Here is a 25,785-nt window from a genome sequence, read left to right as displayed (position 1 = left end):
TTCTCAGTCCCTTTCTTTTTCTCTTCTTCTTCTGGGACCCCTATAATTCAAATGTTGGTGCATTTAATGTTGTCCCAGAGGTCTCTGAGACTGTCCTCAATTCTTTTCATTCTCTTTTCTTTATTCTGCTCTGCGGTAGTTATGTCCCCCATTTTATCTCTCAGGTCATTTATCCGTTCTTCTGCCTCAGTTATTCTGCTATTGATTCCTTCTAGAGAACTTTTAATTTCATTTATTGTGTTGTTCATCATTGTTTGTTTGCCCTTTAGTTCTTCTAGGTCCTTGTTAAACATTTCTTGTATTTTCTCCGTTCTATTTCCAAGATTTGGGATCATCTTTACTATCATTACTCTGCATTCTTTTTCAGGTAAACTGCTTATTTCCTCTTCATTTGTCTGGTCTGGTGGGTTTTTACTTTGCTCCTTCATCTGCTGGGGACCCCTATAATTCAAATGTTGGTGCATTTAATGTTGTCCCAGAGGTCTCTGAGACTGTCCTCAATTCTTTTCATTCTCTTTTCTTTATTCTGCTCTGCGGTAGTTATGTCCCCCATTTTATCTCTCAGGTCATTTATCCGTTCTTCTGCCTCAGTTATTCTGCTATTGATTCCTTCTAGAGAACTTTTAATTTCATTTATTGTGTTGTTCATCATTGTTTGTTTGCCCTTTAGTTCTTCTAGGTCCTTGTTAAACATTTCTTGTATTTTCTCCGTTCTATTTCCAAGATTTGGGATCATCTTTACTATCATTACTCTGCATTCTTTTTCAGGTAAACTGCTTATTTCCTCTTCATTTGTCTGGTCTGGTGGGTTTTTACTTTGCTCCTTCATCTGCTGGGTATTTCTCTGTCTTCTCATTTTGCTTAACTTACTGTGCTTGGGGTCTTCTTTCGCAGACTGCAGGTTAGTAGTTCCCATTGTTTTTGGTGGCTGCCCCCAGTGGGTAAGGTTGGTTCAGTGGGTTGTGTAGGCTTCCTGCTGGAGGGGACTGGTGCCTGTGTTTTGGTGGGTGGGGATGGATCTTTTCTTTCTGGTGGGCAGGACCACGTCCAGTGGTGTGTTTTGGGGTGTCTGTGAACTAATTATGATTTTAGGCAGCCTCTCTGCTAATGGGTGGGGTTGTGTTCCTGTCTTGTTAGTTGTTTGGCATAGGGTGTCCAGCACTGTAGCTTGCTGGTTGTTGAGTGGAGCTGGGTCTTAGCGTTGAGATGGAGATCTCTGTGAGAGCTCTCGCCGTTTGATTTTACATGGTGCTGGGAGGTTTCTGGTGGTCCAATGTCCTGAACTCAGCTCTCCCACCTCAGAGGTTCAGGCCTGACACCTGGCTGGAGCACCAAGACCCTGTTGGCCACTCAGCTCAGAAGAAAAGGGAGGAAAAAAAAGACAGAAAGAAAGAAAATAATAAAATAAAATAATTAAAATAAAAAATAGATTATTAAAAATAAAAAAGTAATAAAAAAAGAGAGAACAACCAAACCAAAAAACAAATCCACCAATGATAACAAGCACTAAAAACTATCCAAAAAAAATGGAAAGACAGAACCCGAGGACAAATGGTAAAAGCAAAGCCATACAGAAAAAAATCACACAGAGAAGCATACACATACACACTCACAAAAACAGAAAAAGAAAAAATATTTTTTTTTAAAAAAAGGAAGAGAGCAACCAAATCAATAAACAAATTTACCAGTGATAATAAGCTCTAAATACTAAACTAAAATAAACATAAAACCAGAAACAAATTAGATGCAGAAAGCAAACCCCAAGTCTACAGTTGCTCCCGAAGTCCACTGCCCCAATTTTGGGATGATTCATTGTCTATTCAGGTATTCCACAGATGCAGGGTACATCAGGTTGACTGTGGAGATTTAATCCGCTGCTCCTGAGGCTGCTGGGAGAGATTTCCCTTTCTCTTCTTCGTTCGCACAGCTCCTGGGGTTCAGCTTTGGATTTGGCCCCGCCTCTGCGTGTAGGTCGCCTGAGGGCGTCTGTTCCCCACCCAGACAGGACAGGGTTAAAGGAGCAGCTGATTCGGGGGCTCTGGCTCACTCAGGCTGGAGGGAAGGAGGGGTACAGAATGTGGGGTGAGCCTGCAGCAGCAGAGGCCAGCATGACGTTTCAACAGCCTGAGGCACGATGTGTGTTCTCCCAGGGAAGTTGTCCCTGGATCACGGGACCCGGGCAGCGGTGGGCTGCACAGGCTCCCGGGAGGGGAGGTGTGGATAGTGACCTTGCTTGCACACAGGCTTCTTGGTGGCTGCAGTAACAGCCTTAGCATTTCATGTCCATCTCTGGTGTCTGCGCCAATAGCCGCAGCTTGCGCCCATCTCTGGAGCTCGTTTAGGCGGTGCTCTGGATCCCCTCTCCTCATGCACCCCAAAACAATGGTCTCTTGCCTTAGGCAGGTCCAGACTTTTTCCCAGACTCCCTCCCTGATAGCTGTGGTGCACTAGCCCCCTTCAGGCTGTGTTCATGCAGCCAACCCCAGTCCTCTCCCTGGGATATGACCTCTGAAGCCGGAGCCTCATCTCCCAGCCCACACCCGTCCCGGCGGGTGAGCAGACAAGGCTCTCAGGCTGGTAAGTGCTGGTCGGCACCGATCCTCTGTGCGGGAATCTCTCCATTTTACCCTCTGCACCCCTGTTGCTGTGCTCTCCTCCATGGCTCCAAAGCTTCCCCCCCGCCCACCCCCCGTCATTGCCAGTGAAGGGGCTTCCTAGTGTGTGGCAACTTTTCCTCCTTCACAGCTCCCTCCCAGAGGGGCAGGTCCTGTCTCTATGCTTCTGTCTCTGTTTTTCCTTTTTTCTTTTGCCCTGCCCAGGTACGTGGGGAGTTTCTTGCCTTTTGGGAAGTCTGAGGTCTTCTGCCACCATTCAGTAGGTGTTCTGTAGGAGTTGTTCCACATGTAGATGTATTTCTGATGTATTTGTGGGAAGGAAGGTGATCTCCACATCTTACTCCTCTGCCATCTTGAAGGTCCCTCCAGTATTTGTCTTTCTCTATCTGACTTATTTCACTTACCATAATGGCCCCAAGGTCCATCTATATTGTCACAAATGGCAAGATGTCACTCTTTTTTTTCGTGAATAATATTCCATTTTATACACACACACACACACACACACACACACACGGACTTCCCTGGTGGTGCAGTGGTTAAGAATCTGCTTGCCAATGAGGGGTACATAGGTTCGAGCCCTGGTCCGGGAAGATCCCACCTGCTGCAGAGCAACTAAGCCTGTGTGCCACAACTACTGAGCCTGCACTCTAGAGCCCACGAGCCACAACTACTGAGCCTGCGTGCCACAACTACTGAAGCCCGCATGCCTAGAGCCCATGCTCCGCAACAAGAGAAGCCAATGCAATGAGAAGCCCACGCACCACAACGAAGAGTAGCCCCCGCTCGCCGAAACTAGAGAAAACCTGCATGCAGCAACAAAGATCTAACGTGGCCAAAAATAAAGAAATAAATTTTTTTTAAATTATATATATATATATATACACATATATATCATATATATATATTTGAAACATTTTCTTTATCCATTCATCTATTTTTGGGACACTTAGATTTTAAAGAAATTTTCTGCCAATCACCCAGTGTGTTAGCCTTAGGAGTACCTGATAAGGCAAATATCTGGCCTTAGTTTTTAGATAGTTTCATTCCTTTCTGCCTTGCTTTATAATGGACATATTTAGAAATTACATGGCTAAAAAAATTACTACATAATATGAGTAAAATCAGCTAAACAAATAACTGAAACAGTAAAACTGAACAGTAATACAAACCTGGAGTTGAACCAACTATAACTACCTATTTTAAGAAAATTCTCTTTCTTCCATGAGATAATTTCCAATCTCTTTAATGTGAACACATAATTCAAAATATTTTGATCAAATAAAAGATAATAAATGTATGTTCTGGTAAGAGAAATGTGATAACTATAAATATATGTGAAAGAATATATTTAATGGATGAATGATTATCATGACACTAATATTCTCAAGTAAAATGTACATTTGGTTTATAAAATAAGTTTTGGAGATTATGAACAATTAGCACCCATTTAACAAAAACTACTTTATATTCAGTATGTAATAGTACAACATAAATAAAAGCAATTACTACTTCAATCATCACTTTAAAATTACCTCAATTGCCATTAAAAATACAAATAAAACAGTCATAGATTGATCACTAGTTATTTTAATCATAAATCACTGTTCCTTAGAGAACCTGAAAAAAATCATTTTTCCAAACGTTTATTCAACACACAGCTACTGAGGGCCTACTACGTGCCAATAAGCAACTTGACAGGTACAGGGACAAAGCATGGTCACTACTTTCAGCTCTCACGAAGCTTAAGGACTAAAGAAGCGCAGGTAAGCATGAAATAAATGTTTTAGTTCTAAAATATCTGTAACAGCAACATGTTATGGGAGAGGAAAGAAAGGAGTAATCATTTTCACCTAGCAAGGTTTTAAAAGGTTTCCTGACAGAACAGCATCGGAATTTAGCAAAAAGGGAAGGAAAATACACTGTTTATGCTTAACTGTCAATAAATTACAACTACTATTACAGTGCACAGACACTTCTCAAATTCTATTTCATTTAATTATCTCAACAACCCTTTGGGACCAGCATTTCACAATGAGAAACCAAAGATGTACAGGATAAATAACTCGCCCAAGGTCACATATCTTGTAAATGGAAGGGCCAAGAATGAGTCCAGGTCTCTGTAACTCGATATTCTTTCCACTACATTGGGCTGCCTTAGCTGAGCTTTAAGAATGAGTAAGATTTAAATAAAGAAAAAGAAGAAAACAGAGAAGAAAGACAACAGACAGAAGAGACATAAACATATAATTCATGAATTATCCTAGAGTAAAAAATAACTTCTATCCTTGGAATATATGCATATACAGATGAAATACAGATATTTATATATATATATATATATACACACACACACATACTAATAAAATAAGAGATATAATGATACAATTGAAAAAGAAACTAAGATAATTCATGAATCACACTGATCAAAAATTCCATACTCAAATCTAATTGTTTAAGAGACTGTTCTATGACTGAGACCATAAGGAAACCACATTAAGGTTTCCAAAATGCCTAATTTACAAATCCCTTAGTCACCAAACGCATTCATCAATTAACACTTTTGAGCAAATATAATTCATTAATTAAAATAAAATTAAGGCAACATACCAATAAATACTTCATTAGATTTCTACTTGAACACTCCTATACAATTCCACTGTATTTTAAAAAACCATCTGTTTTATTAATGTCCTTTTTAAGCACAAGAATGTTACAGTGACAAATGTTAAAACAAGTAGTTTCTAACATGAAATGAATCTAAAATAATCAAACTCTACTTTTAACATTATTTGAGAAGAAAATAAATTCTACCTCTGCATTGTGCTTAGTTGTTATTTCTAATTTTTCTTTCTTAGCCCGATGGAGTTTCTTTCTGAGATCAGCAGCAATATCCAAGTCTGTTTCATTTTTAACCATTTGTTTTATATCAGATGAGGCATTCTTCAACCTATGAGATCAAAATACAATTATTATTAAGTAAATTTCCAGCATTTCCCGTATTTCTGATAACTTATTTTTCAAAAAAAAAACAGGGAACATGTTACAGTCCTTACCCTAAAGAAACTTACATGCCAGTAAAAGATATTGATTGCAAAAGCTACATAGAAATGCAAAGCAGTATATGACTAGAAACAAACCACTGTCCACTAGGAAACCACCATATTGTTCAAGATAGGCAATAAAGGTTACCTGATCCTATCACAAGCTGGCAAGTTTTGGAGAAGACTGAGTTCTTTCCTTTTAACCTTATTAAATAACATATTTTACTTATTGCAAATATAACACATTTCAAAAAGAGAAAGTATAAAAGAATACATACTCATGCTTTTAAATGGCAGAGTAAAGTTCTACTCTCTCCCCAAAAGTAAAATTAAAATTTTAACTAATTTAACAGCAAAGAGAATTTAGAGATATAAACTCACAAGGAGAATTAGTACCAGAGATGAGACAATAGCAATAAAATACTGGAAGCTGTAACGCAGGTGGATAAGTGGTAAGTGATTTATATAAGAGAGCTGAATTCAAAGCCAACAGTAGGAAAAGCAACCTGATTTACACCAGAGTCCCAAAAAGCTCAGTTCACTGGCAACACCTTTTAAAATGGGGGTAAAAGCAGAGTAGAAAACAGGAGAATTGGTTGAAAGTCTGCCAAATAATAAGATCCTCAGATCCTCTACCCTATACACCACACAACTGGGTACTGATTTCTTCCCCACTGTGGCAGAACACTAGGGGTTTATCCCCTGGAGAGGATAAAACAGAACGTCTCTGGATTGGAGACATCAGATATAAATCGGTTAAGTGTTCCATACCAAAAGCAAGAGACTCGAGTAAAAAGTTATATAATAAATTATATCCCTGGTCTTCTAATACTTATTGTCTAACAGAACAATGTCAGCCAAAGCAGAGACTAGAAGGATCTTCCCTGGAGAATCTAACCAGCAAGGTGAAAAAGACCTAAAGATGCCAATGTTAGGGGTTCTCCAGCAAAACAGCTTAACCAGATCACCCTACAGAGAATGCCTCATACACTGAGCTTCCAATCATCTTTTTAGGCCTCTACTTTTAAATATGAACAGAGAGCCAAGGATCACCAGAAGTTAAGCAGCATCTGATAAGAAAGACAGAGACTACAAGGGGCAGGGAAGAAGTCAAAGATGATGCAGGGAAAAGATAACTTTAAAAAAAGAGAAAGAAAAAACCCTTAACATTAAAATCCTCAGAAAAATAGGAGAGGATAAAAAAATCCGTAAAACAAAAACTGGATGTAATTAAGAATGAAATATTCATAGAACAAAAAAAGAGCTCTTGGAAATCAAAAACACAAACTAAGAAATGAAAAACTAAATAAATAAATGTAAAAACAAAAATCTCCCAGATGCCTAAAAAAATTGCATGAGAAAATAATATCCAATTTAGAATTTTATGCTCAACAAGTACCATTCAAAGACAAGAGTATGAGAAAGACTATTTCAGATCTACAAGACATCAAAACATTCATAAGGGGCTACTTGAAGACTCGTTTCACCAAAATAAGGACCCACACTGAGAAAAAGAAAGAAATGGGATCTCAGAAGCACGGTATTCAAGATAAGAAAACAGCAAAGGGATGTCTAAGATAGTGATGAAAGGAAGCACCCAGTGAAATTTGTGCAGCAAATCACTTAAAGGGCAATCTGTTCCAACTGTACTGGCCAATACCTCCAGGAGTAATTTCTTTAAGATGAAAAGAGAAAATAACAGACTACATCAACTGTGTGAACATATTGAGAGATTTATAAAACTTGGTGGGAGTATGAAGTTGAATTCATAAGTTCATGGAAATTAAGCCAACTAAACAACAAATGAGACAACTATTAATTAAATCCAAGAAAAACAAAACGTATACGAGAGAAAAAATTGTCACCGAATACTACTACATGGCTCAACTGGGAAGTTTTGATAATTATACGATAATGTAAACATTGATTAATCTAACCAAGATACTTATCACTAAATGAAGAGAGAATAGAAAAAGGAGGCAATTATGAATGAAAACTAAATTATGAACTTCTAGAGTGGAAAGTCAGTAGATAATGGCTAAACATGAAAAATCAAATAGCAATATAAAAAAAAATGTTTGAAGAGATATGGATTTTTAAAAACCATCTCAGAGAGCTGAAAATGATTCTTTCTAGGGATAAAGAAAGTTATCTGTCTCAAGGTAATAAGTACTGCTATTTTTCCTAACAGCAGTAAGTAAGCCTTTTAGAACAATTAGTCTTTAAATAACACGCATATGTAATTTTTTTAAAATAAGACTAAAATAAAACAGAATGAAACCAAAATTTGATTCTTTAAATAGATAAATAAACTTGATAAACCTTTGGTTAGCTAGACAAAGAAAAAAGAGAAGAAACTCAAAGTATAAGCAAAGAATAAAAAAGGGAATGGCACTACCAACCTAGAAGGATTATAATGAATACCATGAACAACTTTATGCTAACAAATTAGACAATTTAAATCAAATGGACAAATTCCTAAAAAGACAGTAATTACTAAAACTAACTCAAAAAGAAAGAGAAAATCTGAATAGACCTATAACAAATAACAACATTGAATTAATAATTTTAAAAATCTAATCATAGAGAAAGTCCAAGTCCAGATTCTACCTAACTTTATGGAAGAAATAATATCCTCACATTAGAGGAAGAGGAAACATTTCTCCAAATCATTCTGAGTCCAGCATTACATAATACCAAAATATGGCAGACATCTCAAGAAAGGAAGAGTACAGACCAATATCTTTCATGAATAGAGATACAAAAAATCCTCAACAAAACATTAGCAAACCAAATCCAGCAACATTTTGAAAGAATTAAATTACAACATGATTAATTGGGATTTATCCCCAAAATAGAAAATTGGTATAATGTCTGAAACTCAAGTGATGTAATATACCATTTTACTAAAACAAAGGATGAAAACTATATGATCATCTCAACAGATACAGAAAAAGTATTTGACAAAATCCAACACCCATTCATGATTTTAAAAAATTAAAAATAACTCTCAACAAACTAGGAATACAAGGAAATTTCATTGTTCTGATAAAGGGCCTCTATGAAAAACTGCCAAAAAGTAGCATCAAACTTAATGGTGAAACACTGAAAGCTTCCCCTAAGACTGGGAACAAAACAAAGATGTCAGCTAGTAATACTTCTATTCAAGACTGTATTGGAGGTTCTAGACAGTGCAATCAGGAAAAAAAAAAAAAAAAAAAAGGAAAAGAAATAAAAGGCACATATACTGGAAGGGTAGAAGTACAACTGTCTTTAAGTGCAAAGAACATGATCCTGTAAGATTATCCTAAGAAATCCATTAAGAAGCAAAAAGACTAGAACTAAAAAATAATTTCAGCAAGGTCACAGAATATAAGATCAATATGCAAAAACCAATCACAGGGGCTTCCCTTCCCTGGTGGCGCAGTGGTTGCACGTCCGCCTGCCGATGCAGAGGATACGGGTTCGCGCCCCGGTCTGGGAGGATCCCACGTGCCGCGGAGCGGCTGGGCCCGTGAGCCATGGCCGCTGGGCCTGCGCGTCCGGAGCCTGTGCTCCGTGACGGGAGAGGCCACAGCAGAGGGAGGCCCGCAAACCACAAAAAAAAAAAAACCAATCACATTTCTAAACACTAGAAATAAATAATCCAAAACTGAAATTTAAAAAATAATTCCACTTATAATAGCATCAAGTAAATAAAATAGATTTAGGATTAAATTTAACAAAAAATGTTCAAGACTTCTACACTGAAAAGCATAAATTATTGTTGAACTAAATTGAAGACCTAAGTAAATGAAAAGACATTCCACATTCACATTTATGTATTTGAAGACTAGTATTTTAAGATGGCCACTTTCCCCAAATTGATCTACAGATTTAACATATTGCCTACCAAAATCCCAGCAGGCTTTTTTTGTAGAAATTGACAAGCTGACCCTAAAAATTATACGGAAAAGCAAAGGACTCAGAAAAACCAAAATAATCTTTAAGAAAAACTAATGGGAGGACTTGCACCTTCTAAATTCAAAACTTACCATAAAGCTACAGTAATCAAAACAGTGTAGAATTTGAATTAAGAATAAACACGTAGATCAGTGTACCAGAATTGAGACCACAGAAATAAAGTCATATATATACAGTCAATTCATTTTCAACAAAGGTGTCAAGAAAAGTCAATGGGGAAAAGATAGTCTTATCAACAAATGGTGCTAAAACAACTGATCTCCACAGGCAAAAAGATAAATTTACCTCACACCATATACTACAAAGTAACTTAAAATGGAGCCCGGACCTAAATGTAAGAACTAAAATTATAAAAATTCTAGAAAAAAACTTGAGAAAAATCTTCATGACCTTAAGTTGTGCAAAATTTCTTAGATATGAAACCAAAAGCACAATCCATAAAGAAAAAGAATTGAACTTCATAAAAATTAATAACTTTTACACTTCAAAAGACATTATCAAGAAAATGAAGTCAAGCCAACAAATGGGAAAAGATATTTGCAAATTACATATCTGATAAAGGATTTGTATCCAGAATACATAAAGAACTCTTTTTTTAAAATAAATTTATTTTATTTATTTTTTTATTTTTGGCTGTGTTGGGTCGTCATTGCTGCGCACGGGCTTTTCTCTAGTTGTGGTGAGCAGGCGCTACTCTTCATTGCAGTGCGCGGGCTTCTCATTGCAGTGGCTTCTCTTGTTGAGGAGCATGGGCTCCAGGCACGTGGGCTTCAGTAGTTGTGGCACACCGGCTTAGTTGCTTCATGGCATGTGGGATCTTCCCAGACCAGGGCTCGAACCCGTATCCCCTGCATTGGCAGGCAGATTCTTAACCACTGTGCCACCAGGGAAGCCCCTAGAATATATAAAGAACTCTTGAAGCTCGATAACAAAAAGATGAATAACTCAATTTAAAATCAGGCAAAAGATCTGAATAGGCTTTTCACCAATGAAGATACACAAACGGCCAAAAAAAGCACATGCAAAGATGTTCAACATCATTGCTCACTAGGAAAACACAAAATAAAATCACAATGACATACTACTTTACTCTCACTGGAATGGCTATAATCAGAAAGTCAGAAAACAAAAAGTGTTGGGGAGGATGTGGAAATGTATAAAACCCTTATACACTGCTGGTGGAAATGTAAAATGGTTCAGTCACTTTAGAATACAATTTGGCAGTTTCTTAAAAATTTTAACATAAATTTACTATATGATGAAGTAATGGTGCTCCTAAGAATCTACCCAAGAGAAATAAAATGTCTACACAAAGACTTGCACACAAGTGTTTATAGCAGCATTATTCATAATAGGCAAAATGTGGAAACAACCCAAATGTCCATCAACTGGTGAATGGTTAACTAAAATGTATATATCCATAAAATGGAATAATATTCAGCAATAAGAAGAAACAAAATACTGACACGTTACAACATAATAAATCTGAAGAACATGCCTACTGAAAAGAAGCCAGACACAAATGACCACATATTGTATGACCCCAGTTATATGAATTGTTCAAAAAAGGCAAATCTATAGAAACAGAAAGTAAATTTGTGGTAAATAGCAGAGTTTAAATAACTTCATCGGTCCAGATTCTAGAAGTCTGAAGGGTAATTTAACCATTAAAAATTATGACAGATGTATATTAATTTGGCAAGATGTTCCCCCCAAAATTGACAAAGCAAGATACTAAATAATGTAAAATATTATTCTAATTTTTAAAATATGTATTTATATGTTCAAAAGAAAAGGTCTGGGCAAGTAAATACCAAAATACTGTCAGTAGTTAACTCTAAGTGGTAGGATTATAAGCAGTTTCATTGTTTTATTCATTTGTATTTTTTAAATTATTCTAAAAACACATGCATTATCTGCATTAAAATACACATATCTATGTGCATATATACATATGCACATATATAAGATAGGATATCAGAGCAAGAAGGAACCTTAAAACACTCTCTTTAGCAGTTTTTGAACCATCTTCCTCACCACAGTGGTGGAGAACCAGCTGATGAGACCTCACTCTTAACCCCTGAAACATCTGATAAAAGAAAAAATTCTTTTTAAGATAAAATTTTAGTAAAGAAAAATTTTAATATTTTACTCATTTATTCTCTGTCTTGCTCCAGAAAGGATTTCAGGTAGCTCCTAAGGACAGGTGGGAAACGTTTACAAAGCAAATCCTATTTATAAAGCAAAGTACATGTTAGTCACGGTACTCACCCCACCCACACATCCTTGCTGAAAAGGTGCTCAAGATCAGTTCTTCTCAAACTAAATGTGAGCAAGGACTATCCCCACCCCACTCCCATTGCTTCTGTAAAATATATTTAAAAGCGATAAGTAAAAAAGAAAATTTAAAAACAGATAAAATTCAATTCTAAGTGTTTTATTATTAGATTCAACAAACAGAAAATTACTATGTTACATGATTATAAAAGTTTCTAAACACTTGCTTTCAATTTCTGTACTTATTTCTTCGTAAACTACACTTTGAGCTGCACTCTCCGAAATGGCTCCATTTCGTATTATGGACTCAGAGTTTTTATATTATTCACATGAGATATGAATAAACCAAAGGTAGGCACCTCACCCAAAGGCATATATGAATGGTACAAAAAAGATGAGCAACAGCAATTCTTAGAATGTAAACTCCAAGAAAAGAGGCAGTTAGCAAAATGAGCTGAAACTAACAGAACACTTAAGTAGAGTGATGAATCAGAGTTGGGGCAATGAGGAAATAAGAGGAAACACAGCAACACAGATTGTGGCAAGCCAAGTAATAATGAATAAGCAGAAGAAAAGATTTAGAGAAGTGGAAAAGAATAATCAAGTCTCTAGGGAGTGGAGAAAGTACAGACACTGACTTTTGCACACTGAGTTAACAAAGGAGCATAAAGAGCCACACAGAGTCTCCAGACCCAGTTCTGGTTTCTATGAGGCATCATTCCTGCTCCTCCAGTCCCATGAAATTTCCACTTCCCTTACCATCCCGTGAGAATTCTTAAAATCAGCCTCTCCAACCACGTATTTCTCCCTGCTCCCTGCAACCAAAAGCATTCCTCAACTAGAAGAAGAGACTGGAGGCTTACCTTTGGATATCACCAGGGGCATTATTTGAAGTGTTCAAACTCATGATGAGTCTTCCAACTCTTTCAAGATACCCCACTGTTGCTTAATGATATACTTCGTTATTAATGATTAAAACTGTCCAAGATGTCTGTGGCTTACAGGTTACACGGGCTGAAGTCTGTTAAAATAGTAAACAATATAACAGTAGTTATTTATATGAGTCCTGAGACTAGGGGTGATTTTTCTTTTGTTTTTTGACTTACCTGTATTTTTAAGATTATTCTTTTAAAAACATGTAAATACTTGTATTTTTAAAAGCCACAGTGTTTGGGGACTTCCCTGGTGGTCCAGTGAGTAACACTCCGTGCTCCCAATGCAGGGGGCCCAGGTTCAATCCCTGGTCAGGGAACTAGATCCCGCATGCATGCCACAACTAAGACTTCACATGCCACAACTAAGAGTCTGCATGCCACAACAAAAGGATTCCACGTGCCAGAATGAAGACCCCGCGTGCCACAACTAAGACCCGACACAGCCTAAATAAATAAATAAATAAACATTTTTTTTAAGTTACAAAAATAAAAAATAAGAGCCACAGTGTTTTATTTCTTTTTAAATAAGATTAGAAACAAAAATGACAAAACATTAGAAAGAAATTCCTTCTTATAAGATAAGCTAATAGTATTATTTTAATTTCTCAAATAAAAAGTAATAAAATAGTGACTAATTGTTCTTAAACTGGAAGAGGAATAGGTAGTGCCTATCTCTAGGGCACAGAATTCAGTATGAAAGAAAATGCAGTCCAGGGATGTTTTGGGGTCCGAAAAGACTTTTTCATAAATGAAATATTTTTAATGCAATGTTATATCAAAGAGGACAAGGCATTCCCACATAAAAGATCTTACAGTAATTTTCAAAGGCCTTCTCCCAAGGGATTGAAGAGGAAAAAGGAAAGGAGAGAGTATTTGTCACTTACCCTGGCCTTCTCTCCAGAACACTCTTCTACCAGAGATACTCCAAATTATACAGAGTCAACTATTGTAAGTTACTTTACTACCGTATGAAGGAATCTCTGGGTAAACATCTCAACCAGAGAGATAACAATAACTAACTCCAAATAGACACAAATATGAAGATCTCACAAGGTCTCTTGGTAATCCCAGTAGAAGTCCTAAGAAAGACCATAAGATTTGGTCTCAGATAGATCTGAGCTAGGATTCCAATAAGCATCTTACAAGTATGCGGTCATGGGCAAGTCACTTAAACTCTCTGAGCTTGTTTCCTCAACCATAAGGAGATAACGATATCAAGCTCATATATTTGATATTTAAGTAATATACACAGCACATATACAGTACACAGTCACTGTCAGTTTCTATTACTGTAACACAAACCCTCTGAGATCTCTGATAAAGGAAAGGAGTAGGTAACACTTGGGGTGATTTGGTCTGGTTAAAGATGTAATAAAAGAATTGTTTAGTGGGAATTCCCTAATGGTCCAGTGGTTAGGACTTGGAGCTCTCACTGCCAGGGGCCTGGGTTCAATCCCTGGTGTGGGACTAAGATCTCACAAGTCATGTGGCGCAACCAAAAAAATAAAATAATAAAAAGTAAAAGGGTCCACTGAGAGGCCAGGACACTGAGTGATAAATGACCCACCATGGCACGCCATTATGAAAAAAAAAAAAGAATTGTTTAGTAAAATTGTAGATATACAGGGATAGCTAGAAGATGCCCCCCCCAAAAAAAATCTAAACTGATCTGTCCCTGCTCCCAATAAACAACCCTGAGAGAGATCACTGAAAGAAAAGAGACTGAAATAAGCCAACTGAGATGTAGACTCAAACACAGTACTGAGAACTGACTAATGGCTCCTGCAGCCAAACACTAAGGGATCTTCAAAACAGTCAGTGATTCACACAGCTGATGCAGAAGAGTTTGACCTAGGACAAAGAAGCCAGAACTTTTACCAAGATGGGGGGGAAAATCCCATTTCTCCAGGGACCTAAATACTAAGTTTGGGAATAGTGGTAGACAAACAAACACCACTATCATTAATCTATTGAGCACCTAGTAAAATGTCAAGAACCGTGTTTGGTACTTTATTTATACATAGAACTATAGAACTCCAATCCTTACAACACTGCAGTGTAAAGATTATCCTTTTCAAAAGAGAAAACTAAGAGATTAGAAGTAATTTGTCAAAAGACACATAGTTACAAAACCAAAATTCCAACTCATTACTATCTGTCTATATAACTCTAAAGCCCAAGCTCTTTCTACAAGGTCATTGTTGATACAGTTAAACTATAAATTACCTTACCTGAGGTTCATTATCCTCATTTCAATTACAGAAACTCATCTAATTCAGAAAGTCTTAAATGACTTGCCTAAGGCCAGTCAGCTACCAAGTAGGGGACACCAAGGACTCAATCAAGCTCTTCTGATTGATACTGAGTCCCAAAATCTTTTTATCTTACCACCATGCCCCCAAAGCTCAGACTCCAGAGGAACTGCCTTCAGAATGGAAGTATAAGAGTTAGAAGGGACTCTTCCAAACTTAAGAGTAATGTACAAGGCTCTAAAGTATATACAAAATTGGGCTTCCCTGGTGGTGCAGTCGTTGGGAGTCTGCCTGCCGATGCAGGGGACACGGGTTCGTGCCCCGGTCCGGGAAGATCCCACATGCCGCGGAGCGGCTGGGCCCGTGAGCCATGGCCGCTGAGCCTGCACGTCCAGAGCCTGTGCTCCGCAACGGGAGAGGCCACAACAGTGAAAGGCCCGCGTACCGCAAAAAAAAAAAGTTCAGGTAAAGTAACCTTTCATAAAAATAAGCAACAGAAAAGTAGGGTGGTCAAATCCCATACAAACATAAGGAAATAGAGACTAAGGAACAGAATGGACGCCTATAAATGAAAGAATGACAGAAAGACATGCCCACAAAACAGATGAAAATCATAACTTACTACTTCAAAATGAGCTACAAGACATTAACAAAATGGTATAAGGCATGAAAGAATAGGAATCAGAATTAGAGACTGAATAAGGCACTTAAATACTGAACTGACTTCTCTTAAATAAATAAATAAATATATAAATATCAGAAAAATTAAAATAAATTAAAACTTTAAAAAACCTCAGAAATAAGGTGAAAAAGATCAGAAAGAATTAGAAATTAAAAATCATTTCTGCAAGGAAGATTAAATTAGAGGGAACAAGAGTAAATACACATGATCAAAAAAATGCCTTTAAGGACCTATGAAACAAAAAAGAAGTAAAATTTTTAACTAAAAATTTAAGAAAGAGATCAAAATGATTCAAGAGAAAGTGAAAAAATACTGAATATAGGCAAAGAATAACCAACATGCGGACAACAGGAGTCCCTGAATAAGAAGATCAAAGCAAGGGAAACAGAACAAACACTAAAAACTGTAATTCAAGAAAACTGTCCTGAAATACAAAGATTTTAATCCACACTTTCAACAAACAAACTGCATATCTGAGAATACTGACCCAGCACAACCAACAACAAGACACATTCTAAGATAATTACTGGACTTTAACAAAAACTTGTACACAAATGTTCATAGCACCATTGTTCATAAATAGCCAAAAAGTGAAAACAACCCAAATATCCATCAATTGGCCAATATATAAACAAAATATGAAATATTATTCAGCAATAAAAAGAAATAAATTACCGGGGCTTCCCTGGTGGCGCAGTGGTTGAGAATCTGCCTGCTAATGCAGGGGACATGGGTTTGAGCCCTGATCTGGGAGGATCCCACATGCCACAGAGCAACTAGGCCCGTGAGCCACAACTACTGAGCCTGCGCGTCTGGAGCCTGTGCCCCACAACGAGAGGCTGCGATGGTGAGAGGCCCGCGCACCGCGATGAAGAGTAGCCCCCGCTTGCCACAACTAGAGAAAGCCCTCGCACAGAAACGAAGACCCAACACAGCAAAAATAAATAAATTAATTAATAAACTCCTACCCCCAACATCTAAAAAAAAAAAAGAAATGAAGTACCGATATATGCCACAACATGGATGAACGTTGAAAACATTATGCTAAGTGAAAGAAGCCAGATGCAAAAGGCCATATATTGTATAACTCCATTTATGTGAAATTTCCAGAATAGGTAAATCTATAGAAACAGAAAACAGACTTGTGGTTATCAGAGGGTAGAGAGAGGGAGAATTGGGTCTGACTTCTAGCAGGTTATGAGGATTCTTTTGGCGGGGGGGAGGGGCGGGGGGGCGGTGATGGAAATGTTCTGGAATTAAATAATGGTGATTGCTGTACAGCTTAGTGAATATATTGAAAACCATAAAACTGTATACTTTAAAATGGTGAATTTTATGTTAGGTGAATTATATCCCAATTTTTTACATTCATCATCATAAAAAATATATCCTGTCTATAGTCTCCTTGGGCAAATTCTTATTTTCTTCCTCTCGCTGATATCAGCTCTTGATGACACCAGGGCTCAAGGTCCTACCTGTATTTTAGGAAAACTAAATCAACAAAGGGCCAAATGTAGGTCTATGGTTGAATTTAAACTATGATGGGACTTCTATGCTATTGAATATAGCAGAGATGTAGCAAAATCTCCCTTTTCTTTCACCAGAATGGAAAGAGGAAATGATGAGGAAGCTAAAGTAGCTAGGTACGGTAATGAAAATATCAGTGGAATATTTTCATTTAACTAAGCCAAAGAAATGCAGGGTCCCCACATAAATACATGTTCCTAGCTTTACTTGAAACTTCCCTATGAAATGTTACAAGTTAAGATAAACAATAATTTGGCTAATCTATATGTGTAATTAAAAATTTCTTATGATACGCAATCAATGTTAGCCTTTCTCTTCAGCCTCAATATCTGTGTAACTCTTTAAATAATCTTTCTATTTGAAAATATTCATCATTATCTATGAACAAATTGACACCCCAAAGCCACTCCCTGCTGTCATCATTCCTACTGTGGCAAACAACCCTTCTCCAGGTATCATGCTCAAGACTCTACAGATTATCTCATTTCACTCTACACCAACCCCAAGGGAAGATACCATTAATATCCTCATTTTATACCAGGGGGAAACTGGGGCTTAAAGATATTCAGTCACTTGTCCAAAGTCACATCTCTAGTAAGTGACGAAGTCAGGATTCAAAGCCCCATCAATACACCTAGACTGAGAAATCCCTGACTCCAGAGCTCTGCTGTGTGCCTTGCTATTGACCTTCAAGACATGGCTCACCCCATGGCTTCCCTTGCTTGTCAGGGAAGCACTCTGCTCAATACTGCAGATATCTTAAACACAGATCATTCTTTCACACTTCCAAACTAACTACAAGTCAGGGTCTTCTTAATGAGAAATGACTCAGACTTCCAGTGGATTTCTGAATCTGGATGGAATTTCCACAGGGCTGGGCCAAAACCAGGGCATCCTTTGGGCAGTAATGGATAACAGCAAAGTTTAAATCAGCTTTTTATGTTAATGTATTAATATCTTAATCTTCTCCTGGTAGTGAAGTTGGACTATTCTCACCATCCCCACTGAAACAGATGAGGGGATGTTATGTATATCATTCTTCAATAAGAAGTTTTTAGAAATAGGTAATGGGGCAACTGAGGCCAAGAGATCAATGGTCTGGACATCCCGAGAGTAAGTAAGACAATTCTGCTTTAGATTTCAGAGCCACCACTGGTACTAAGTATTCCTACCTCACATCTGAATCCTGTGGGTCATCCAGAATGTACTCATCTCTCTCAGTGTGTCTGCACAGATCAGGGGAAAGGGGAGGGGGGGAGAACGAAAAGATAAAAGCTATTATTGAGCACTTCCTACATGCCAGACACTACATTAAGCATACCTGATCTCAGTGAATCTTCCCAATAACCCTAGAGATTATTATGCACATTTCACAGATGAGAACACTGAGGCTTGGAGAGGTTGAGTAACTCGTGTAAAGATATCCAGTGGGAGGGTTAGAATTCAAGCTCATATTCTGGCTGACTCCTAAATCCATCCTCTTTCATAACACAGTGCTGTCTTCAACAGTAACCACAACTGTGTTGTGGGTGTCTATCAGCAAACTTACACATTTCACCTTTAAAAAAGATGTTTGGTTCTTTCATGAAAACAAGACCAAGACAAATGGGCTGAGGCAATCAAAGTATTTTAGAATTAAATGGGACTTTAGAGACCAAGTCCATCCTTTTTATCTGACAGATAAGGCATCTTAATGCCCCGGGAGCTTCGGTGATTTGCCTGAGGTCACACAGCTAATAAAAGCCTCCACCAGACTAATACAGAAAGCTCCAGACTAAAATTACTGCCTTCATCTTTCCTTTTAGGTTGCACTGCCTTTGTTTCCTCTTCATTTCAAGGGAAACCAAGTGCATTTCTGACTCTAGGCTTTTGTTATTAGGCACTAACTGTTCAATAAAACAAGTGACAAAAAATGGTAGGTTCTTTTCACCAAGATTATGAAAACAACTATAAAAAAGATGTGTAATGTCTTCAAAAGAGTCGGACACCTAATGAAATTGCTTCTCAAGCAAATTTACGCAGTTATCATTGGAGATCTGCTTAAAACGAAAAAAAAATGTATTTGCCTAGGATAAATATCACATGGAATAAATAAAAAACAGTCAAAAGTAGGCTCCACTTCTGCAGAAATTGCACAGCCCGGGAAACACTCACAGCCCTCTCTTCTGCCTCCTAAGAGTCCTGGCGTAGAAGCTACAGAAGACAACCTAGCATAAACTCTTTCTTTCGTTTACCGAGCATTTATAGAATGTCTAGGGTGTGGCTGGCATTTTTATTAAAAAGGGATGAAAAAGACCTGGTCCTTGTCCTCGAAGGACTTATTGATTCTTGAGAGGGAAAGAGCCCAGCAGTCCGGAGTTGTAAACCTAAGAAGCTCCAAGTCCAGGCCCTCTGGGTCCTGCCCTCTGGTCCCTACCCAGTCCTCTGGGTACTGAGGCAGCGGTCTTTGGCTAGGATGCTCCAGGAAGATCTTCCTCCAGGTGGGCGCAGAGGCCCGGCCCAGGGAGCTGGAGGTGTGTCCCCACAGACGACACGAACTGCCACAGAACAGCCTCAAACTAACTCGGGGTCCGCATAACCCTCACTGCAGCCCCCATACCTTTCCTCTCAACACCTCCCCGCCCAAATCTTTCTCCTCCAAAACCCCACACCCGGTGGTTACCTCAGGGGTCTCCCGTGATCCAGACTCCACACCCAAGACCCCTGGGGCAGCTTCGGATCTCAAAAGCAGAAAGAGGCCCAGGCAGACCGCGGGGTCAGAGCAAAAACTGTTGGAACACGACGGACTCTAGGACCCAGGGAGGGGGAATAAAGAGCACAGGGGGGAACAAGAGGGAGACCAGCCCCAGGGAGACGGTGTTTACAACTGCCACTTCCGGAGACTCGACTTCCCTCGCAGACCTCCGCAGACTTTCGCTGGCCGCGGCCCCGCCCGAGCCCGGGCGGCCCCTTTCCTCCCGCCTCCGGCAGCCGGCAGCTCCAGGATACGCACTCGGAGAACGCCGGGCTCCGATTGGAAGATCCGGGCCCGCGAAGCTGCGCGGCTTCGCTGGAAGGCGATCGGCGCATGCGCTGTTGCTGGGGAGCGGCGCGCTCGCAACCGCGCGCGGTCCCGCGCCTGGCGCGGGCCTTCCCCACTTCTACCCCCGCCTGAGGATCCTTCGGCCCACGTTCCAGTGTGGTGGTCTCAGTGTGAGGTTCCCGGGTCACCGTCCCAGAATCCCCAGAGAGCCGACTGAAAAGGCAGGTTTCTAAGCCCTAGCTCCTTTTCCCCGCCTACTGAATAAAAATCTTAAGAGGTCGGATCCCAGATGCTGCATTTTTAAGCTGGCTCCCCTGCTGATCCGTAGTGTCAGTACAGCCCCTCGGGGTCCGTGGTCTGGGGCCAGAACCGGGGGAAATTCTCTGGGCTCGCTTCTGCACCAGTGGTTGGTTTCCCGCTGTTTAGACCGCTCTCCGCCTGCCGGACGCTTCTAGTCCCTTCCTCCCATCCCCATTGTATCCCAGCTGGTGGTTGTAAACGGGGACGGAAAATGCGGGCCAGCGCGCTGATGCTGCTGCGGTGCCTTTCGTTATAAATATTACGTAACGAGGTGCCTCATTAAAAAGTCCTCAGAGCCTTAGGAAGTGCTCCAGCTCCCTTTCCTACCCTCCTCTTCCCCACCCCCGACACACGCACACGTATACACACGCACCCCACACACGCTTTCCTCGTTGATAATTTATACTTTGGTTTCTCCTGGTAGCCGCTGCCGCCTCAGGGAGATTGGAAAACCAAATTCTCTTTTGTTCCTTGGCTTTTGAAAGCCTGTCCCCCAAAGAACAATGCAAATTGGCGGGATTTTGACTCAGGATTTAATCTTCAACACCACCACCTCCTCCTCCCGAAAAGGTGTTTAATACAAAAAGAACCTTTTATGCCAAAATAGTGCCTTGTGGCTTGTAATCAACCTGAAACCAGGTGTAGGGACCGTCTTTCCCCTGTCTCCCTGGGATTAAAACCTCCTTGATTCCTGTAACATTGAAACTCTGAAACTTTAATTGGCTTGAGTTTAGTCATTTAGATTAGGAAAGGAAGCACATCCCACTTCAATAGTTTAGCCAAAAAGAGGATAATTTCTTCAAAGAAAAGAGTTTATGGAAAGAAAAGAGCCCACTCTAACATTTAGAAACGAAATGGACAATTACAACAGACTGATGATATTAGGGCTTTTTTTACTTTACAAGTTTTAAATAATATAAAATTTTTATTTGTGTTTTAGCAAAATCACAAAATTGAATATTGTACAGCAAGAAATGCCAAATGTACTTATACTGCACACTTTTTTAAAATGAAAAAAATGGATGCAACATGAAGACTTGCAATCTTCATTTACTTGTTCATTCAGCATTTATTGAATACAGACTATATACCCAGCCCAGAACTAGGTGGTAGAAATGCAGGATACATGATAAAGGTGCAGTGGGATTCAGAAGAGGGAAGTATAATATCAACCCTGAACAACCAGAAAGGCTCTGTAGAGAACTTTTGAGTTCAGTCTGGGAAGGTAGTTACAGATTCACCAAGTTAAGAGGAATTGGAAGACATGGAAACTGCAAACAGGGCAGGAAACAGCAAGAGGCATTTGGAAAACTGAACAAAGCTCTGTGTGCGGTCTTGGGGTAGCGGATGTGGGGAGTAAGATGTCAGGCTGGAGAAGTAAGCAGAACCCAGATCACAGAGGGCCGTCTAGGTCATACTTAGTTTACTAAGCAACAGAGCTAAATGAAGGATGTTGAGCAGAAAAGTTCTAATAATTAAACAGTAAATCAGACTATTATCAGTTATCAAATACTTGGAGGTTTTCTGTGTTTTTCTAGTAGTTACAAGGTCAATTCTTTGTTGTCTCTTGTTTGCCTAACATGCTACTTAGGAAAGCTGTACAGAAAGATGCTGTCTAGCCCACTTCTCTTTTAGCTTCGAGTCACAATTCTGATATCATTCTTTCTCTTGAGATATTATTCGATCCATCACCCCCACTCTTCCAAAACAGCTTTCACAGTCAATAATGACCTCATTACCAAATCCCAGGCTCCTTGAGTTCGCTGACACTTTGATCACCCTCAGATTTCCCTCCAGCATAGGTGAGACTCAGGGTTTAGGCAGCTCTCTGACCTCTTTGCTGCTGCTCAGGAAACCATTATCACCTTTTGCCCCTTGAGGGGATACTTTCTCAGTTTTGCCCTCAACCTTCACCATTTACCACAGTAGCTTTCTTGGTGATGTCATCCATTCCTGCAAGTGTGAACTCTGGGTCCACAACTTTCAATTCTTTATGTCCACCTCACATACCATAATATCATAAGCTGAGCTCTGACCTTGAATTTTTTAACTCTCATTTGAACAGTGTCATTTTAATGTCTGTCAGTATTGAGTTCAATATATGTAAAACAATGATCTCTCTCAGCTTCTCACTGGAGCCCCACAAACTGCTCTACCTATTTATAAAACTTATAATCTCAGACACCCAAACAAAAAAAACTTAGAGAATCTTTCTTCTCTCTCAGGCTGTCAATTCCTTCATCTGAGAATTACTAAATCCTACTTACTTTGTCTCCTGTGGCCTTTCTATGCCTCCTACTAATCATCTTCATTTATTTGTTTCCTTATTGTTTCATATCCAGACACTTGTAATCAGGACCTTTGCTGTGGCTGATGCAAGTCACCCACCTCCTCCTCCTGTGCAAATTCTCAACATTTTTACAAGTTGACAACTAACATCTAGGGCATTTTTAAACCGGGAAATATGAGAGGAGAAGATCAAAAAATAGAAAAAAAATCAAAAGCAGGCCTAAGGGCACATATGCACCTTTCCGACACTAAGGGAGTGTTATGAGCTGATTGTGTACATGTGAGCCGCAGGGTTTTTTAACACCAGATGAGCCACATCCTTTTGACCCTAGTAACCTCTCCCAGAAGGTTCAAACACCAGGTGCTTGATTATTACGCTGCTTTGGTATCAATTGTTAGAACTGCGAGCCCTGCCATAATTGTTGCTCTTGGTGGCCCTGGTTCTTTGCTCCTTCGATCCCCATACTGTGTGCTACAACGGAAATGATCCTTCTGAAGCATAACTCTGATTACATTACCCTTCATTAATTCTTTTAATGGCTCCTCAGTCCTTACTGGATAAAACCCTTACTTTTCCTCCATCCATCAAGGGCCCTTATTCTTGTCCCCACCTGCCTTTCCAGCCTTACCTTCTCCTATCTCACAATAAATCTTCCCTCTCATTCACATCAGCAACAGAAAACACAAATAAATGTAATAAGAGGTAGATATGGACTTATATTAAAAGTTTTAAGATATATAGGCTAATATAAAAGATAACATTATTTATTAAACATATGTGCCAAGTACTATGCTAAGTGGTTTCACATGTATTTTAATTTTTTTCAAAAAAGCATATGTCTTTATCCTTTGTTCCGATAATAAATACATGGTCACTTAAGTCAGGGCAATTTTAAAAGTAAAATTCTCCCCCAAGTCCTACCTTCCCAGTCTAGATTTAAAAACTGTTAGGAATGTATTATATTTCTAATATAACATTTTGATGCATAAATAAATACGTTTTAAAGAAGGCACATTTATTCATTTATTTCTGTATTTACGCAAGTGTGCATACACACAACAGTAGCAGACACTGCTTTTCCATTTCCTAAACCATCCTTGCTGAAAACCTTAATTTGTTTGCAGCAGTAATAGGTAGAACTTAAGGAGATGAATGGTCTGATCTATCCTATTTCCTCCTGCTAGCTACTGGCTCTCCAAAGCTCCCTGGTAGCTAGGGTTGGCTGTGTTACCAGTTCTGAACAATGAAATGTAAGGGCACACCTACTGAGGTGAGAATAAAAAGAGCCTTGATCCTCCATGACACTCCTTAGTTTCTGATCCATTCCTGGACTTGCTTCTGACCAAAACAGTTAATGGTCTTAGAATTCAAGTCTGTGCTAGTCATGTTTTCTGTTATTTGAAGCCAGTGGTGTGCTGATTTCTGTGATGTATACTAAATACTGCCACTGTGGCTAATTACAAGCAACCAACATGCAGTCTCTTGACTGCAGAGTTCAGAAGAAATATATACATTTGGCTCTCAAGAGTCCCGTGGGAGCCAGCTCCAGCACATCACTTCTACTGATAGGTAGGTAGGTAGGTAGATTTATTTTTTAACTTAACAATACAGCTTTAATACATTTCTATGTTAATATGAAAAAATATACCTTTTATGGCTGTATTGTAATCCATTTTATGAATGCCCATAATTTATCCCATCATTTAGGTTGTTTCTGCTTTGTTTCTTTACTTAAAAAATAAAAATAAAACACTGTCTCCAAAGGTATACTTTGCATATTTGTCTTTTTTTTTTTTGGCCGCGCCATGCGGCATGTGGGATTTTAGTTCCCCAACCAGGGATCAAACCCACGCCCCCTGCAGTGGAAGCGTGGAGTCTTAACCACTGGACCTCCAGGGAAGTCCCACATATTTGTCTTTTTAAAGTCATAGTATAAATACCTAGAATAGGAATTGATGGATAAAAGGATAAGCATTGAAAACCAAAACCGATATAATTACCTTTCCCTATGTTAAATACAGTAAGTCCCCTACATATGAACCTTCGAACCTTCAAGTTTCAAACTTTCAAAGGTGCAAATGTGCATCTGGTTCCAACAAGGAACCAGAACCTGTGCCATCAATGTCAGGCGTGAGTGACATTGCAGCTTGCCCTCCGTCTCCTGTTGCTGATGATCCTTCAGCTCTACCATCTCCCACCTCCTCTCCCTCCTCCAGTCAGTGACTCTTCTTGCCTGTTCACTCGATGCCAGCCCCTGTATGCCAGCTGTTGTGCTGTACTACTGTACTTTTCAAGGTACTGTACTGTATGATTTAAAATGTTTATTTTGTGTGTTTTTTTATGTATTATTTGTGTGAAAAGTATTATAACCTATTACAGTACAGTACTATATAGCTGATTGTGTTATTTGGGTACCTAGGCTAACTGTTGAACTTACGAACAAATTGGGCTTACGAATGCGCTCTTGGAATGGAACTCATTCATGTGTAGGGGACTTACTATAATAGTGGGACTAGACATACTTTCCTGTACTTTTGTTAGAGAATTCTGGGACCAAACTAACCTTGTTGCTTGCTCCAGTTGACACTTTTTCCTGGAAGATAAGGCTGTGAACTTACTAAACAGATTGCTTATGAAGGTTAACAGTTCATTTACCAAGAAATTATTCAAAACCATTGCCTTCCTGTGCCCACCAATCTAAGGCTGTTGTATCATAAACTCTGCCTAATCCCAAACATTTCCCTGACTTGCTTCTCTCCCTAAAACCCTAAAAATAACTGGCCCTAATTTTTCATTTTGAGTCACTACTAAGGCTCAGTCAAGGTAGTGTTCTTCCTTACTACAGTAAATCTAATAAACTTAACAGTTTTTATGATGA

General features: G+C 39.0%; 2 protein-coding genes across 2 annotated transcripts in view; one reads left to right on the top strand and one right to left on the bottom strand.

The window, feature by feature from the left end:
• The window catches only part of CCDC171 (coiled-coil domain containing 171), a 341,681-nt gene extending 321,634 nt beyond the window's left edge, over positions 1-20,047 (bottom strand). The window contains exons 1-4 of the mRNA XM_028494006.2: positions 19,958-20,047; positions 18,468-18,521; positions 12,763-12,920; positions 5,430-5,565 (exon numbers count right to left, since the gene is read on the bottom strand). Of these exons, the coding sequence (XP_028349807.1) occupies positions 5,430-5,565; positions 12,763-12,806 (180 nt within the window). The 5' untranslated portion in view covers positions 12,807-12,920; positions 18,468-18,521; positions 19,958-20,047. The remainder of the gene's footprint in view (positions 1-5,429; positions 5,566-12,762; positions 12,921-18,467; positions 18,522-19,957) is intronic.
• LOC114486823 (uncharacterized) lies at positions 19,751-23,573 on the top strand. Its single transcript, XM_028493475.1, has 3 exons — positions 19,751-19,808; positions 19,886-20,538; positions 22,960-23,573. Exons 1-3 carry the CDS (start codon positions 19,751-19,753, stop codon positions 23,044-23,046), a joined length of 798 nt encoding a protein of 265 aa, XP_028349276.1. The 3' UTR covers positions 23,047-23,573.
• Positions 23,574-25,785: the final 2,212 nt, after the last annotated feature.

The sequence above is a fragment of the Physeter macrocephalus genome, chromosome 9 (genome assembly GCF_002837175.3).
Source record: "Physeter macrocephalus isolate SW-GA chromosome 9, ASM283717v5, whole genome shotgun sequence".
Classification (NCBI taxonomy): domain Eukaryota; kingdom Metazoa; phylum Chordata; class Mammalia; order Artiodactyla; family Physeteridae; genus Physeter; species Physeter macrocephalus.
The sequence above is the reverse complement of the archived record's forward strand: the minus strand, read 5'-3'. Positions and strand labels throughout refer to the sequence as shown.

Bases quoted from the DNA above. Each gene is read 5' to 3' on its own strand.
- LOC114486823 (XM_028493475.1), top strand. From the start codon at position 19,751: ATGCTCCAGGAAGATCTTCCTCCAGGTGGGCGCAGAGGCCCGGCCCAG. The intron at 19,809-19,885 runs GTGTGTCCCCAC...CCCTCACTGCAG, and splicing joins CCCGGCCCAGGGAGCTGGAG to CCCCCATACCTTTCCTCTCA. The intron at 20,539-22,959 runs GCAGGTTTCTAA...TTTCATATCCAG, and splicing joins CCAGAGAGCCGACTGAAAAG to ACACTTGTAATCAGGACCTT.